Source organism: Condylura cristata, unplaced genomic scaffold, assembly GCF_000260355.1.
Source record: "Condylura cristata isolate star-nosed mole 26May11 unplaced genomic scaffold, ConCri1.0 scaffold00012, whole genome shotgun sequence".
In the NCBI taxonomy this organism is placed as follows: domain Eukaryota; kingdom Metazoa; phylum Chordata; class Mammalia; order Eulipotyphla; family Talpidae; genus Condylura; species Condylura cristata.
In genome coordinates this window covers 4,783,374-4,800,921 of record NW_004567113.1, presented here as the reverse complement: position 1 = coordinate 4,800,921, position 17,548 = coordinate 4,783,374, and the positions used below count along the sequence as shown (strand labels likewise).

Below are 17,548 nucleotides of genomic sequence, written 5' to 3'. Positions count from 1 at the left end.
TGTGAGATAATGGATTTTAATATATTAGAAAAGGCATCTGTTTGTATCCAGTGAATAGCCATTAGTTGTGGCTGGAGTAGACATGAAAATAACCTGTATAGAAATCTAAGTGACCATTTTAATGCTGGAAGATAATTTGAATCCCTGAAAGACTTCCTAAAGAAGGCTTGGAGATCACCAAAAGGAATGGTAAAGTGTGGCATGAAAAATAGAAGGGGCACTTGCCTAAGACAAAAATAATTTTGAGTGGGATGGGTGACTCCCTATTGAGCTGCAGTTTTGAATGTTGGACATATGAGAAAAGGCAGACATTCAATGAAAACACTTTATTCATATCAGAACTAAGCATAAGTCTTTAGGGCTATCATGCATGCTCAAAGTACATGCCTCAAGCATTGTACAGAAGATTGCCACAGAAGTATCCTATGTGGATGGAACCCTGATTTCCAGGTTTCTCATGTCTTAACTTCTGTCAAAATGACTTGATGTTAAATTTGAATCCATTGTCAATGTTTTTTTATTTTTCTCTTTTTGTTTTTGGTTTGTTTGTTTTTTTTTTAAGATTTATTTATATATGCATACAGAACTGGGGTACAGGCTAGAGATGCAGGGGCAGTGAGAGGATTCACCAGAGACACAGTGGGGAGCAGAACAAGGATATCAATGAAGTACACTGTTGAGGGAAGCAGAGAGTGAGTCAAGAGGGGTCTGCCATGCCATGTGGATCACCTCTGGGGCGGGGATCAGACTGATGCTGAAGTGACTTGAGCTTCGTAGTGCTGTGCTTTAACCCACGGCGCCACGAGGGAGGGCCAAGCTCTGTGTTTTTTATTTGACAACTTCTTATCAAAAACCAAATATGTTCTGGCCCGCCCTGGTGGCACAAGGGGTTAAGATGCAGCACCAAGCAGACCACAGCCGCTTCAGTGCAAGTTCGATTCCAGGCCCCAGAGGTGAGTCACATGGAGTGGTAGGTCTCTCCTGCCCCACCCACTGCTCCCCTCAGCAGTGTACTTGCCTGTTCTGCTCCCCTCTCTGTCTCTGGTGAATCCTTTCACGGCCCCTGCACCTCTGGTCTGTATCCCAGTTCTGCCTACATAAATAAATAAATTAAATAAATAAATATATATATATATATATATATATACACACATATATATGCATACATATATATATATACATGCATACATATATATGTTCTAAGCTCTAGAGTAAACAAATAAAAGGGAAATGGCAAATAAGGGGGAAAAATTAAGAAAGAGAAGTTAAACCATCAACAATGTGGTACCTGTCTACAAGCAACTTATTTTCTATCATAAAAGACAATTTTCTAAAACTATGCTAATTTTCAGTAGAGATATGTACTAAATATTATGCCTGATAAAAAGAGAACTACCAAGTTAGCCTAGGAATCCGGCAGAATTCTAGAACATTGCCAGGCATGTTTTATGTAACTTGTGACCTATGAATTGACTATTTGTGATTGTTAACTATTTGAGATAGAAAAATACACTACCACAGTATATATGTGCACTTTAAGCAATCATTCAGAAGCAGAGGCAAAATTAACGTAGTGCAACAAGAGCAAACAAGTTTAAAGCAGTGGAGTTAGAGGTTAGAAAATGTCAGATCATTGTAGATTCTTTTTTTTTTTTTTTTTTTTTTTGCACAACCACTTATTTATTGCTTTTTCTTTTATATTGTAGGGAAACTGAAAGGACATTTCCCCTATGTTTTTGGGTCTTCTCAGACTGGTCAAGCAATCAAATAAATGTCAGGTAGAGTTAGTGGGAGAAAAAAACAGATTTAGTTATATACTATAACAAATCCACCTAGATGTTGTTGCAAATTCTAAAGCCAGTGGGACAAAATGAGGTTTTATTTGCTGAGCTAAGGAATAGGATAGAGGTTCAGAGCTTAAGAAGAGAAATTCACCGAGTGACTCACAGAAAGATCAGATGCTCTGTAGCCAAATAATCATCTTTCTTGTTGAAAGTCTAAGTCTTTATAATGCATCCACTATTCTTTCTTTTAGTACTGAAGGGAGTGGCAAAATCTTAAATCTCTTGATCAAACTCAATTCAAAATTATCTATGTGCCAGGCTCTCCCTGGTGGTGCAGTGAGTTAAAGCACAGCACTAGGAAGCTAAAACCACTTCAGCATGAGTTCCATTTCCAATCTCTCACTAGGCAGTACAGCTGACCTCTCCTTACCAGCCCACTGCTCCCCTCAGCAGTACACTACCTCAGTCTCCCTGTTCTGCTCCCCACTCTGTCACTGGTGAATCCTCTGACCAGCCCTACACTTCTGGCCTGTACCCCAGTTCTGTATGTATAAAGAAATACATCTTTTAAAAAATAAAATAAAATAGTCCATGTACCAAAGTGAGATATTCTAGGAAGGCGTATCTCAACATTCTAAGGAAAGCCTTTCCTTCAAGTTCCTCATTGTCTAATTAAGACTAAATTTTGATTCACCAGCTACTTTTACTTCATGTCTCATTTTTCATTCACAGCAAATCTCAGCCATCTTCCTTGTCTCTAGTAATGATGTAGAAGGGAGGGGGGCAAAAGACTGAGAGCAGAAATAGCCCCTGCTCCAGTACTTGCTTACAGACCACAACCTGCATTTCACATAGGGTGTACAGTGTGTTCAGTGTCTCTAAAAAGAAAGATGTAACTTCCATAAGTATTATGCATATAAAATGATGCTTATTAAACAGAAATGATTAAAAATTTGCCTACTTAGAAAAGTAATGTCATAAAGAACACTTGACTTGATTTTAACTGTTGCTTGTAGCATCAAATTCATTATTTCAGAAATTGAAGCTTAGTATTCTGTGATGTGGACAGATAATTTTATAACATTCCATCATGATAAATTATAAATAAAGGGAAATCAATACACTGTTCACTTTTTTTTCAGGAAAAATCTATAAGAAGACATTTCAGAGAAAAATATAAAGGCTTTAAGACACTTTTTATGGCATATATATGTTGACTATTTTCATATGAATGTTGAATTTTACCTTTAGAGAAAATTATTTTTTAATTATTATTATTGACCTTGAGTATCTCTGGTGTATAAAGTTCCTATGTATTTTTTTAAAAAATATTTAAAAATTAACCATGACTTAACTTTAAGAGTGCAACAGTCTTGACCACAGTTTAATTCACTTTTCAATCTATATAGAAAGACTCATAGCATGATTAACTTAGAAGAAAGTATTCACAAATAATTAACCATTTATATATATTTGTCATGCCAACAAATTACAATTGATGTATGTACTTATATCAGTTTTATACAAACTTGGGCATTGTAACTTGTAAGAATGATGCACTTTCTTTCAGATTTTCAATACTGAACCCCTATAGAATACAATGGACACACAAATGGCTGTTTCTTTTTTTTTTTACCCCTGTGATACTCATATGTAAGATTGTGATGCCCTTTCTTTATCTGAATAATCAAAATGCAAAATCTTGATATATTCAGAAAATGTATTGTCCCATTTGCTTTTGTATCTGAAACCCTAAGATCCTTACCATCTCTGTAAGAAAGAATGGCCAGTGATTTTCTAAGATCTAACACTAACAGATTTGCCTCTGTCGAAACTTCTCTTTTTAATCTTCTTTCACACCTACATAAACTGGAAAAGCAATCGAGGCATACAATCAGACAAGATTTCATTCTCAGTGGCAAAATTGCCTGAGAATCAAAAAAAAAGCAATCTCTGGTTCATAAATAACCCCAGAAAAGCAGCCATCTACAATGTGAATGAAAGTAGTTGAACTGATGATTTTCCCCTTATACTTGATGATTGGTGTCAATGATTCTAATGATCACTATCTAATATATTTTCAGATTTCGAACCTTTACATATATGACACGGTTCTTTTGCTTGCCAATGCCTTTCACAAGAAGTTGGAGGACCGAAAGTGGCACAGCATGGCAAGTTTGTCATGTATCAGGAAGAACTCCAAGCCCTGGCAGGGTGGGCGTTCCATGCTGGAAACCATCAAGAAGGTAACTCCTTGTCATCACACAGACCATTTAGTCCTTCCTATTAAGTTATAATCGTTATAGCTCTCTGCTGTATTATGAGTCATTGACAACACTGTCAAATTATATATATATATATATATAGTTTTTATTAACCAAATAAATTTAAAAGAACCAAAGAGAATGAAAAATTGACTATTATAAAAAAGTAACTGCTGATTAGTATTTCACTCATGCAAATTTTTATATGGAAAGGATATAACAACTCATTGTTTGATGAGATATATTTTAGTTATTTTTTAAAGAATTATGTATTTATGCATGTAGAACTTGGATACAGGCCAGAGGTGCAGGGGTAGTGAGAGGAATCACCAGAGTCAGAGTGGGGAGAGAACAGTCAGATTTACAAAGTACACTGCTGAGGGGAGCAGTATGTGAGACAGGAGAGGTCTGCTGTGTCATCTCCAGGGCCAGGAATTGAACTTGCACCAAAATGGCTGTGACCAGTTTTGTATTGATGTGCTTTAATCTGTTCCACCACCAGGGAGGGCCCTTAATTAGATATCTTTTAGAAGGATTTTCCCCCTCACTGATATTTTTTTTTTTTTAACAATTCAACGTACTAAGCAGCCCAAAGGGGAGGGAAAAAAAAAAAAGAAAGAACAGAAGAAGAATTGTAAAATTAAACTCAAAATGTTAAATATATGTATGTTATCTATCTATCTATCTATCTATCTATCTATCTATCTATCTATCTATACACATACTATGTATATTAAAGAAGAAAGTAAAAAGTTAGTGGACCACTTGGATAGTTTCACTTACTTGGAGCTATAATATCCAATGAAAACAAACGTGTCATACTCAGCAAAAACAATCCATACACTCTGTAAAAATTATAGTATGCCAGAGGAAATAGGGGTTGAAGTAGGAGGGAAAAATGTCATATGATATTAACACTGCTGTTTTGGTGACGGGAAAGTGAAGCAGGTGTACACATGGAGGTACAAAGTTGTACTCCCCAAATTATATAGTTATATAAATGATTGATGCACAATCACACATTGAAAAAAATATTACTTAGCAATCAAAAAGGATAAATGCATGTCCTTCACAGCAATATGGATGGAGGACAAAGAGATTATGTTCAGCAAATTAAGCCAGAAAGAAAAAGAAAAATATCAAATAGGCTCAGTTATAGGAGGAATGTAGAGAAAACAAACAAACATAAAGGAATCAAAAAAGAACTAACTATATAAAGCAAAAATTAAAATAATCAGGCAACTATAGACCAGAGACACTCTGTAGGGGAGGAGGAGAGAGAAAGACCAGGACAGGGGTGGGAAGAGCACAAGGAATTCCTGTGATAGTACACAGGGTAATTGATGGTGGAATTTCATGGGAAAATCATGCATTCTACAAAGATGAAGAATGATGTAATGAATATATTTTTAAAAATTAAAGGTAAAATAAAATAGTAAAAAAAAAGTTTAATTTTTTTTTCAGTTTAATACAATGTTTATTCCCCACCCAACCCCTCCTTAGATGAAGACCAAAAGTTGTTGTTGTTGTTGTTTAAATAAACAAAATAGACAAACCTCTAGCCAGGCTCCCAAAGAAAAAAATGGTAGGAAACACCCATAAATAGAATTACAAATGAAAGAGGAGAAATCACAACAGACTCCATTGAAATCAAAAAGAATAATCAGAGATTACTATGAACACTTATATGAAATAGTTTAAGTACCTTGGTCATAACATTAAGATTAGAGTACTCAAATCATTGTGGTGTCTGTCATAAAGTACACACATTTATTTTGTTCTTCCCTTTCACCATCAACTGAATAAAAAAACACTAGAATCAGTTTTAAAGTTATATACTACATGTTAAGATGTTAAGTGTAATGATAATTTATCTTACAATAAAGAGCGAATTTTTAAGTAGTTAATATTTTGTTGCTTTTGTGAGTTATTTTGGATACTTGATGAAATACTTCTCCACTGTGAGTACGGTGTCGGCTTGGCTTGCCCTGCTTGGGCTAAGCTACCTGCTCTCTCCGGGAAGGCTGTCGGTGTCGGTTAGCTTCTCTCAACAGTCTCCGCGCTCTGCAGTTTATTGGCTCCTTTGTCATGTCATCCTTGCTGGCATTTTCTGTTTGTCTCTCATAGCTTCTTGGACTTAAAATGAAATGATTAATAAAGCAAGCAAATTTCTCCTCTACCATTTACACAAGGAGACAGCTGTTTAGAAGTTTATGTTCTTTATTTTACCAATCTCTTTTTTGTGTGGTTGCCTTGTTCTCCTGAAAAAAAATATATATATCTATATAGATATATAGATATAGATAGATAGATAGATAGATAGATAGATAGATAGATAGATAGATAGATAGATAGATAGAATAAAAATCACATTCCGATGAAATGTGAATATATTTATAAAGGCCAGATAACAATGACAAACAAAAACCTAGAAATTAACTACATATACAAGAAATATTAAGTAGATGAAAAAATGTGTCAAACAGAGTAGCCTGAATCTTTCTTGCCACTGCTTGTGCTTTAGGAGGAAAAAGAAAATCACTTTAATGAAAATTTAGGCTCTTATCATAAGTACTTGAAAAAAAAATGAATGTATTGACTATATTGGCAGAGAAAGATTTTTTAATTGAAAAATGAATAAGCCAAATCTAAACCCCGGCTCTTGCCCAAATCTCCCAACTCTATCTATGTAGAAATTTGGCAGCTATGAATCTAAGGGAGGTTTTTGAACATGATCAGATCCTGCCAATTTATTAATTCGGGATTTGGCTTGGGTGCAGCAGCCTGCATATATTTTTTTTCTTATAAAGCTTTTTTCAAAAAGTCCAAAAATAATTTGGGAGATTGTTAGAATGCTTTTAATGAGAGTGTCCATAAGAGGCAAAAAGGACCACCATAATATGTATTTTCTCATGGAACAATTAAGTATATGAAATATTACTGTTAGAAAACTTACAATTAAAACAATGTTTTAAAACAATTTCTATAAAATGTTATTTTGGGGGCTAGTTGCAAATATTTGTCTTTATAACTAGTGGTAGTTTTTATTTATTTTTTAAGATTGATTTATTTATGCATACAGAACTAGTACAGGGCAGTGAGAGAATTCACCAAAGACAGTGGGGAGCAGAACAGGCTGACTGAGGAAGTACAATTCTGAATGGGGCAGTGGGTGGTCAGGAGGGGTCTGCCATGCCATATCTGTCACCTCCCTAGCAGGGAATTGAACTTGTGCTGCAGTAGCTTCTGAGAGCTTCTTAGTGTTGTGCTTTAACGTGTTGCACCACCAGGGAGGGCCCTCAAATTGATCTTTAAAAAATATAGTTAGTTGTGGGCCCTTCCTGGTGGTACAAAGGGTTAAAGCGCAACACTGCAAAGATATCCGCAGCTGCTTCAGCAGGAGTTGGATCCCTGGGAGGTGACCCAGCTATGACATGGCAGAACTCTCCTGTCCCACCCACTGTCCCCCTCAGCAGTGTAATTCCTTGATCTGCCAGTTCTGATCCTCATTTTTTCTCTGGTGAATCCTCTCACCACCCCTTCCCTTCTGACTGAACCCCAGTTCTGTATGCATAAATAAATAAATCTTTAAAGAAAAACATAGGTTGTCCACACCCTCCAGTCATATTACTTTCTCTCACTGAGTGTTTTGGTCATCACTTTTGGATGTACTATGATGTTATGATCACATTCATATACCAAGGTTATTTCAGAAACGATTTACCATTCATGTGGAGATTCAGAGCAGAGTGGACATTGATAGGAACAGAAGAAAGAATATGATCTGGACCTTTGTAGCAGTTAGGAGATGGGACTGAGGGAATTTCTCATTTACTTGGGCTATAAATATGAAAGGCTTAAATTTCCAAGGATGGTATATACAATCAATAATAGGATGGGCTGTTTTAGTCAGACTATCCAGATGTGGAACTAACTGGAAAAAGATCAAAACTTAAGAAGATAATAACAACCAAACATCAACAAACAAGTTAAGGCTCTTTGTTGTCTGGGTATATTCTAGTGATGAAGTTTCTTTTCTTTTTAAAGATTTATTTATTTGTACATACAGAACTGGGGTACAGGCCAGAAGCTCAGGGGCGGTGAGAGGCTTCACCAGAGACAGAGTGAGAGTGGGAAGCAGAACAGGCAGATCGACGAAGTACACTGCTGAGGGGAGCAGTAGGCGGGTCAGGAGAGGTCTGCCACGCCATGTGGTCACCTCCGGGGCAGGCGGGGATCGAACTCATGTGGAATTGGCTTTAACTTCTCAGTGCAGTGCTTTAACCCGCTGCGCCACCAAGGAGGGCCGTGATGAAGTTTCTTAATAACATTCATGTAGCCGCTACATGCCTATATTAAGGACATTTTATATATTTTTTACAAAGCCTGTGTGCTAATGCAATAAGCACAGGAAAGTTAAAGAGCAAATTCTACTCCTTAATTTATATTCTCATTCAGAGAATGAGACAAAATTGCTAATGAGCATGTAGTTGAAACAAAACCTATGTATATACAGTAAAAGGAGAGATGGTGATTTCCAGGCCATGCTTTCATTGATGCTTTACAATTTATTTTAAGAATTGGTGGTATAGGTATCTCCAAATTTGCATTTTGTTGTCCAATATTTAGAGGTAAATTCTCAAGTATTTATTACTCCCAGATATTATCAGCATGCTCCAAATTCATTGTTATTTATATAAATTTTATAGATTTGTTTTATTTTTTATAAGTCTATTTTTGTGTAATTTTGTGCCTTTTTCCATCTCAGTTGTAATCCCTATGGGCTTCCCATCACCAAATCACCTGTGTGCCATCACCAGAGTCCAGTGCACTTCCTTCCCCACCACACACACACATTTTTGATCCCATTCCCCTACTCCACCCTGTAAAATGTCTCTGGTATGTAGTTGTTCATTATTATAATTATTTTCTCCCCTGGTCTTTTGTGCTCCTGCTATGAGTGAAACCATCCAGTATTTTTCCTTTTTTTCTGGCTTATTTCACAAAGCATGATCCCTCCCAGTCCATCTATATTGCTGCAAAAGACATGTGTTCATCTTTTTTGATTGCTGAATAATATTCCATCGTGTATATGTACCACATCTTTTTAACCCAGTCATCTACTTTTGGGCATTAGGGTTGGTTCCATGTCTTTCCTATAGTAAATAAAGTTATAGATTATTTTCTGAGAAAAATGTAATTTTAAATATATCAAGATTTCAATGCATGGATGTGGTGGCTACACATATTGTCATCTTTTACGTTCCATACAGACTGATAGTGTTATCTATGGTACATCTATTCCTGAAATGTTTTCAGGTCTTGTCAGTGTGTCTCTGTGTTTGAATACATAATCGCTGATAAGATGTTTCCATTCTATTTTCAAACTAGTGTATGACCAGGAGGAAGTTAGTGATATAGATATATTTTGTGATTGGACTAGTCAGCTTTAGAAACTTTGAAGCTCTCATTTCTCTATGTGCAATTTTTGTCTTGTGTTATTCAAGTAAACCTTGATAAAATCTCCAAATAAAAAAAATGTTATCATGTAATGATACTTCATATATTTTAAAATATTGTCCTGGGGTTGTCTGGGCATATGACCTGTGATGTGTACCTAGGACTCATAAGTGCTTTGGTGATCCCCTCATTCCATTCCTCTGCTTCAAGAGAGGGTGCCAGGTCAGTTACATCTCAGAGATGCAGGTAAGACTTATCACTTCCACAGGAGAGCTGAGGTGAAGCCAAACTTGCTTGAAACTGACCTGCAGAGTCCTGTTTCCAGGCTGCAGCATTTCCCAGCTCTCTCCTGATGTATTTTCATTTTACATTGTTATTATTTCCCCAGGGACATTGGGTACTTCCAGCTGCTGCCTAGTGGAAGCTCAAGAAGCCCTATTAGGAGAACAGCCTTGTGGCAGAAGCCTGAGTGGGCCTGTGCTGGGGTGGGTTTGTAGGTGGGACAGAATAGGCCATGGTGGCCAAGTGAAAAGTCTCTCGACACAAAATTTGTCATCTGAGGATCAGATATCAAGATGGCAACATGTAAAGATGTTCAGAGATTCTCTATGGCTAAAGAGTCAGAACATGTTGCCGTAGATAATACAGAATCACTCTGCATAAGCAATGGCTTAAATTGATATTATTGGGGAAACATTTTTTTTCTAATTTTCAAAATTAAAAATTGTGTATTTTTATTGATTTATTATTGTTGTGAAACACTGTATGTTTCAGGAGTATGTCTACATCCTTCAAAATGTATGTATCCTACCGTAATCAACATCACATTTCAGGTATCATTAACTAACATCAATTGAACTCCTTTATCTAATTGTTTCTTCCACTACAGGGTTAATCATTTCTTTTATTGATTGATTGATTGATTGATTTTCATATTTAGCTTTATTTATTTATTATATGCATACAAGCACTTGGGTGTAGGCCAGAGATGCTGCAGGTAAGAGGATTCACCAGAAACAGAGTGGGGATCAGAACCACTGGATCTATGAAATACACTTCAGAGAGGAGCAGAGGGCAAGACAGAAGTCTGCTGCTCCATGTGGGTCTCCTCCCTGGCTGCAGATCCAATTTAGGTAGCAGTGGTTGGTGATAGCTTGATAGTGCTGAGCATTTAGCCTCTGTGTCACCAGGGAAGCCCCCACGGGAACCATTTCTAACATTTTGCAAGTTTTTATTGAAATACTATGGTTCAGATCTTTGTTAGTATTTTCAAAGTATGGTATCTCACCTTTCAGTTACAATACTGTACAGCATGCAACACTAATGTACAGAGTCCACCCCACTCCATTGTGCTCTTTCTCTACTGTCGGAGACTTTGTCCCTGATCACGGATTATTGGGGGGCAGAACAGGCAGGGTCTCAAAATGGGAATGGCGTCAGCGAGCAGAGATTCCTAGAAAAAGGGGGGAAAGGGAAAAAAGGGGAGTGGGCACGAGAAAGACACGGGAATGGGAGTTGGGTGCAAGTCTTCCTGCTCTGCCTTTAGCAGAGGTTTATTTTATACACTTCAGGCAGGCAAAGGGATGACATTAGCATATGAAATGGGCTGAGATCAATCACCTTTTTGCTAAGAATAATATGGGGTCGTTTTGACCTTTAGTTGAGAATATAACATTTTTTAAATCAATTTATCAAGGTTAAAACAAGTACATAGATTCACAAAGTTTAAGACTAATATTACTATGTTAGCCACAGTGAAGACTGACCAAAATAAAGTCCCTGAAACCTGATTAGCTCTGCATTGGGTGACTTGGGTGAATTTCCATATCCAAAGACTAGATCTTAGAAAGCATGAGTAGTTATTTAGAAACTGAATAGAAGGCTAGGTGAGATAGTGATAAGATTTGGGTTTTCCTCAGTCTAGCAGTGAGAGACTTTGCAGTAACAGCCATTTGTTTTTATCAATCAACCAGTTGTTTAATGACTTGACTTCAAGGGGAACTTCTCACCCTGGTGCAGTACTTGCTTGTCAGGGCCAGGTAGAGCCTTCTGAGGCTGAGGCAATCCAATTGTAAGCTGAAGGTTGCTCAGAATATTTTGATATTATGATTATACAAAAAAGGGAGGTCATAACATAAGTTAGCATGGAAAGTCTGATTTTTCAGAGCATTTCCCCTCCACCCGTATCGGGTCTGTCGATAGAGGTTGCATAGCTTGTGTCACCCTACTATGTTATTGCCCTTCTCTCTCCCTCTCTGCATGCCTCAGTTCAATACTCAGCTTCAAGGTTTGTTGTAAATGATGTTCTTTGAACCTGTTTTGTTTTCTCTACATTCCACATATAAGTGGCAGCATCTGACATGTTGTCTCCTGGCTTATTACAGTTAACATAATCCCTTCAGTTTCATAACTGGCATAAATTTGTCATTTTTGATCATTGGGTAGTATTTCACTGTGCATATTTGCCATAACCTCCTGAATACCTCATCCGTCCATGTGCAGCTGTTTCTATTGAAAATAGTGCTGCAATAAATATGGCAGCCTAAGTTTCCTTTTGAGTTAGTGTTTTTGCATTATTCAGGTAGGTACTTAGGATTAGAATTACTAGATCCCATGTCAGACCCATTTCTAACCCTTTGCAAAATATTCATACTGTTTTCCATAGTGGCTAGACTAGAGTACATTTCACCAATTGTATAATAAGGTTACTTTTGTCTATGCCCTTATTATTTCTTGTTGTTTCTCATCTTTTTGTAAGGCTTCCATGGTATGCTATAGAGCAGGTGAGGATTTCTGTGAGGATAACTGATGATGAACATTTTTTTGAGTGCTTATTGACTATCAGTATGTCTTCTTTGGACTAGAGCCTATTTAGATCTTCTTCCCATTTTTTGATCGGTTTATTTGTTTTTGAGTTGGATGAGCTTTTTTACCAATCCCTTATCAAAAGTATGATATGAAAGTTTTTTTTTTTTTCCATTCAGTAGGGTGTGTTTTCATTTTAGTGATCGTTTCTTTCACTATGCAGAAGCTCTTCAGTTTGATGGAGTCATAATTGCGTATATTCTCTTTCATTTCCCTTCCTGCAAGCAATAAATATGCAAAAATATCACTGAAGTTTATGTCATGGAGGATTTTGCTTATATTTTCTTCGATGCAACTTATAGTGGCAGGTCGTGCATCCTGAATCTTTTATGCATTTTGACATTGCCTTTTATGTATGATGTGAGAAAGAATCAACTTTCATTCTTTGTATATGCTATTTTAATTTTTCTAATGTATATTTTCTTAAGATTTATTTATTTATGCATAGAGAAATGGAGTACAAGCCAGAGGTGCCAGGGTGGTGAGAGGATTCACCAGAGATGGATTGGGGAGTGGAACAGGCAGATTGACAAAGTGCTCTGCTGAGGGGAGCAGTGGGCTGGTCAGGAGAGGTCTGCAGCACCATGTGGATAACCTCTGGGGTTGGGATCCATCTCACACTGAAGTGGCTGATGCTCTCTGGCAGCGCTGTGCTTTTAACCCATTGTGCCACCAGGTAGAGCCATCCCAGTATTTATTAAAGAAACAATGCTTGTCACACTGTATGTTCTTCTTTCCTTTGTCATGAATTACTTGTCTATATACGTATAGGTTTATGCTTAGGTTCCTAATTCTATTGCATTGGTCTGTGTGTCTGCATTTGTTCCAGTACCATCTTTTTCTAATTATTACAGCTTTCCAATATAGTTTGAAATCTGGAAGTATTATACTACCATTTATTCTACTTTTGTGTATGTGTTTGGATATATTTTTTTAATGATTCCATATAAATTTTAGTAATGTTTGTCCCATTTATTTGAAGAATGCCATTTTTGAAAATAAAATTTTTAATTTTCATGGAGATTGCATTAAATTTGTAAATTGCATTGGGTAGGGTGTCTGTTTTGACAATGTTGACTATTCCAGTCCATGAGCTGGGAACATATTACCATATATTTGTGTCTTCTAGTTGTCTTAACAATGTCTTATAGTTTTCCCTGTTTAGGTCCTTTAGCATCTTCATTATATCTACTACTAAGTTTTTAAATTTTTTGTATGTGATTGTAAATGGGATGGTTTTCTTTTTTTTTTTTCTTTTCTAGCTAATAACTGTTTGACTATAGGAAGACTGCTTTCTATTTATTTTTAAAGATTTTATTCATTTTTGCATAGAACTGGGATGTAGGCTAGAGGTACTCCAGAGACAAAGTAGGGAACAGAACAGGCAGATTGATGAAATATACTGCTGAAGGGAGCAGTGGGCGGGCCAGGAGAGGTCTTCCAGTCCATGTGGGTTCCCCCATGTGGCTCAGGAACAAACTCATACTGTAGAAGTGGGCCTTCCTAATGGCAGCACTGAGAAGCAACCTATAAGCCACCAGGGAAGCTTTCTTCTTCTTAATCTTTCTTTTTTTTTTTTTTTTTTTTTTGATTTTACAACTCACCTCACCACTTTCTTGAACTGGTTTGTTGTTTTGATTAGCTTTCCTCTGGAATTTTTAGGGTTCTGTATGTATGCTACTGTTTTATCTGCAAGTAATAATAGTTTTTCTTTGTCTTTCCCAAGTTCCACATGCATGTGAGTGTGTCTCTTTATTTTGCCTAATTGGTCTCATTTTATATATATATGTCTCATTAGGATACTATATTGAATTCAATACTATATTGAATAATGATAGTGATAGTAAACATCCTTGTTTTATACTATATCCTAGTAGAAAGATTTTCATTTTATTGAGAATGATTTTACATTCAGAAAGGTGATCAATCTGAAAGGGAGAGATCATATATTGCCCAAAACTAACAACTATGTAAGAAAAAAAATATATCATTTTAAAAAATAAAAGATAAAAAAATAAATAGCACTAAGAAATAAAGAGCAATTCATATGACTTTTATTATGTCAAGATATACTTCATTTACCCCCCCAGTATTTCAGGGTTTTCATCATAAGCAGATGCTGAATCTCATTAAATGCTTTATTGGCATCTAATAATATGCTCACAATCTTTTATCTTTATTTTCTTAATGCGATAAATTATGTTGATGATTTTCTGATGTTGAACCATCCTGTGTCACTGATATAAATCCCACTTTGTCATGATGATCATTTTTGGATTCAGTTGCTTATATATTATTCAGGATTTCTACATCTATATTCATTTGGGTAATTGGTCTGTAGTTTTCTTTATTTTGTGTTGTCTTCATTTGATTTTTGGTGTTAGAGTGATATTGGCTTCATAAAATATGATTGGAAGTTTTCCTTCTCTCTCAATTTTTTGAAAGAAAAAGCATATTTGTCTTTGAAAATTTCATAAAACTTTCACTTGTGAAGTTATCTGGTCAGGGACTTTTGTTTTCTGGGAAAATTTCAATTACTTTTCCAATTTCCTTGCTTGTGATTGGTTTGTTCAAATTTTCTATTTCTTCCCTACTCAGGTTTGATAATTGTGAAATTCTAAGAAGTTTCATATCTTATCTAGGCTGTTTAACTTGATGGCATATGAATGTTGATAGTAATCTCTTATTATTTCCTGGATTTCTGCATTGTCTTTTGTTTCTGATACTATTTATTTGTGCTTTCTCCCCTTTTTTCTCAGTAAAAGCCAGTTTTTGTTTTCAGACTTTTGAGCTATGATTTTTATATCAATTTCATTTATTTCTGCTTCAATTTTTATTACTTCCTTTATCTTGCTGTATTTTGATTGTTCTTCCTTTTCTTCTTTTTGAGATGGGGGCATTTGAGTTCTTGTTTTCTTCACATGGGTCTGCATACTGTTGCATACTTAAGTCTGAGTACTGTTTTGCGCTGCCCCATAAGTTCTGAAAGTTTGTGTTATCATTTTCATTTGTTTTTGAGTTTGTTTGTTTTTAGTTTTTTTTTTAATTTCTTCTTTGAATTTCTTGTTTATTTAGTATTCTTTCCATAGTGTGTTGTTCAATACCCATGTACTAAAGGATCTCACTGCTTTCATTTTGTAGTTAGTTCTAGTTTAATACAATTATGGTTAAAACAGGTTCTTGCTATAAATTCAATCTTCATGATTTTATACTTGTCTGACCACTGAATATGTGTTCAACCCTGGAGAATGTCCCACATGCACTGACAAAAATGTGCACTCTGCTTTTTGCATGCATAACCCAATACACAGCTTATAGGTACATGTGTTCTAATCCTTTGTTTAAAGTTACCGTGTCTCTATTCATATCAATTCTGCTTCATTGCCACGTCTTTTGATGAGAATGGAATATAGAAGTCTCCTAGCTCTTATATAGCTTATCCAGTGTTCGTAGTAGTTGATAGTATTTTCCTAATATATTTTAATGTTCCCCACTTGGTGAGTATATAAATTCATTATATATTCTTGATGTAATATCTGTAGTGATTGTATTGTGTATGCCCCTATCTCTTGTAATCTTTTTGATTAGTAATCTATTTGTCTGATATAAATTTGGCAATGCCCATCTTCCTTTGGGTCTTATTTATTTGTAGCATTGATTTCCAAACTTTTAATTGGAATCCAGATTTATCTGTGGAGCTTAGGTGAGTCTTCTGGAGGCCATGGAAAGTTGAATTTTGTTTCCTAATCTGATCAGATACTCCGTGTCTTTTAATTTGTGAGTCTAGTCCATTTATTCAGAGTGATTATTTATATTTGAAAGTCTGTTGCTATCATTTTGTCATTCTATGCCCTTGTTTCATTCTGTTGTTGTTTCTTTCTTTGGTTTAGATATATAATATCTACAATTTCTTGGAGGAGGGGGCCTGGTTTTTTGCTACTCCCTTTTAACTTTCATTTTTCTAGGAAGGTCTTTATTTCTCCCAATTGTCTGAAGGAGTTCCTTACTGAGATAGAATATTCTTGAGCATAGTTTATAATTTAAACTACTTTAAAATTTTCAGTCATATTGTTTCATTTTTTTAGTTTGTCCATAGTTTATTCAGTAAAGCCAGGCAGTCTGATGGAGGATAACAAGGTGGGATACCATTTTTAAATGAAAATTATAAGCATATAAAATCATTTAATAAAATATGTACAAACAGCTCATAAGCCACACAAAAGAAGTTACCCAAACTTTTATCATGGTTATCAATTAGTGTTTCTCTGAAAATTACTCTGATTTAGACAATCAGATTCAAATAAGACCATTCCAAGTGTTACAGACTAAGAATTTGAGAAATCTGAATTAAGAAGACATAGGCTAACTCATTCCCATTAGAGACATGAAGATCTGGATGTTGCTGTTGTTTAAAGATGCAGAAGACCTCCTTCCAGGGACAGGTATATGTTGACACTGCCTTGGAAGAGATGGATCATGGCTGAATCACTGTGCCTTGCATGTCTCGATACAACCTTAGCATCCACAACAAGGAGTTTCATGTTCTCGGACAAACAGATTATCAAACTTCAAAAGTATTCTGAAAATAAACCTGCAGGACAGCTGCCAGCCACTCTCATTCCTTTTGTATAGAATGCTTTTATTGAAAAGGTTCAAACTGTTTTCAGAGTGATCAATTTAGTAATCCTTTTAAGCATCCAGAGAGCTGTGCCTTTCAAGTCAACAAAAGTGAACAATATGATGTTACTCAAAATTTCACTGACGTCATATTGGCAGAAAATGGATACAGAACATCTGCAAAAAGAAGCGGCTGAGTAATCAAAATAAAATGTTTTTCAGAGAATTATGTGGGATTGCTTAAGTAACTTTTCAGAAAGCCAGATATTTATGAGATACTTCCTTCAGTTTTAGCTACATGTATCAAAGAACACAAATATTTTTTAAAAAGATGAAATTCCTTCAGTTCTTCCATGGAACATGGAAGAATTTTAGTTACACAGAAAGAAACATAATTATGCTGGCACCAACATTCTGCTGTGGGTGACCCTGGGGCCAGAAGTCCCAGCTGCTGCAGTACACATTCAGCTGCTGCAGTACACATTCTGGAAGGATACCAGAGCAGCCAACCTAACAGCATTTGTAGTGAAAGACCCAAGATGAGGGAGCTGATCCTGA

General features: G+C 35.9%; 1 protein-coding gene across 2 annotated transcripts in view; it reads left to right on the top strand.

The window, feature by feature from the left end:
* Positions 1-17,548, top strand: part of GRID2 (glutamate receptor, ionotropic, delta 2) — a 1,454,036-nt gene that overhangs the window by 912,537 nt on the left and 523,951 nt on the right. For both annotated transcript variants that reach the window (XM_004681119.2, XM_004681118.2), the window contains one exon: positions 3,869-4,030. In XM_004681119.2, the coding sequence (XP_004681176.1) occupies positions 3,869-4,030 (162 nt within the window). The remainder of the gene's footprint in view (positions 1-3,868; positions 4,031-17,548) is intronic.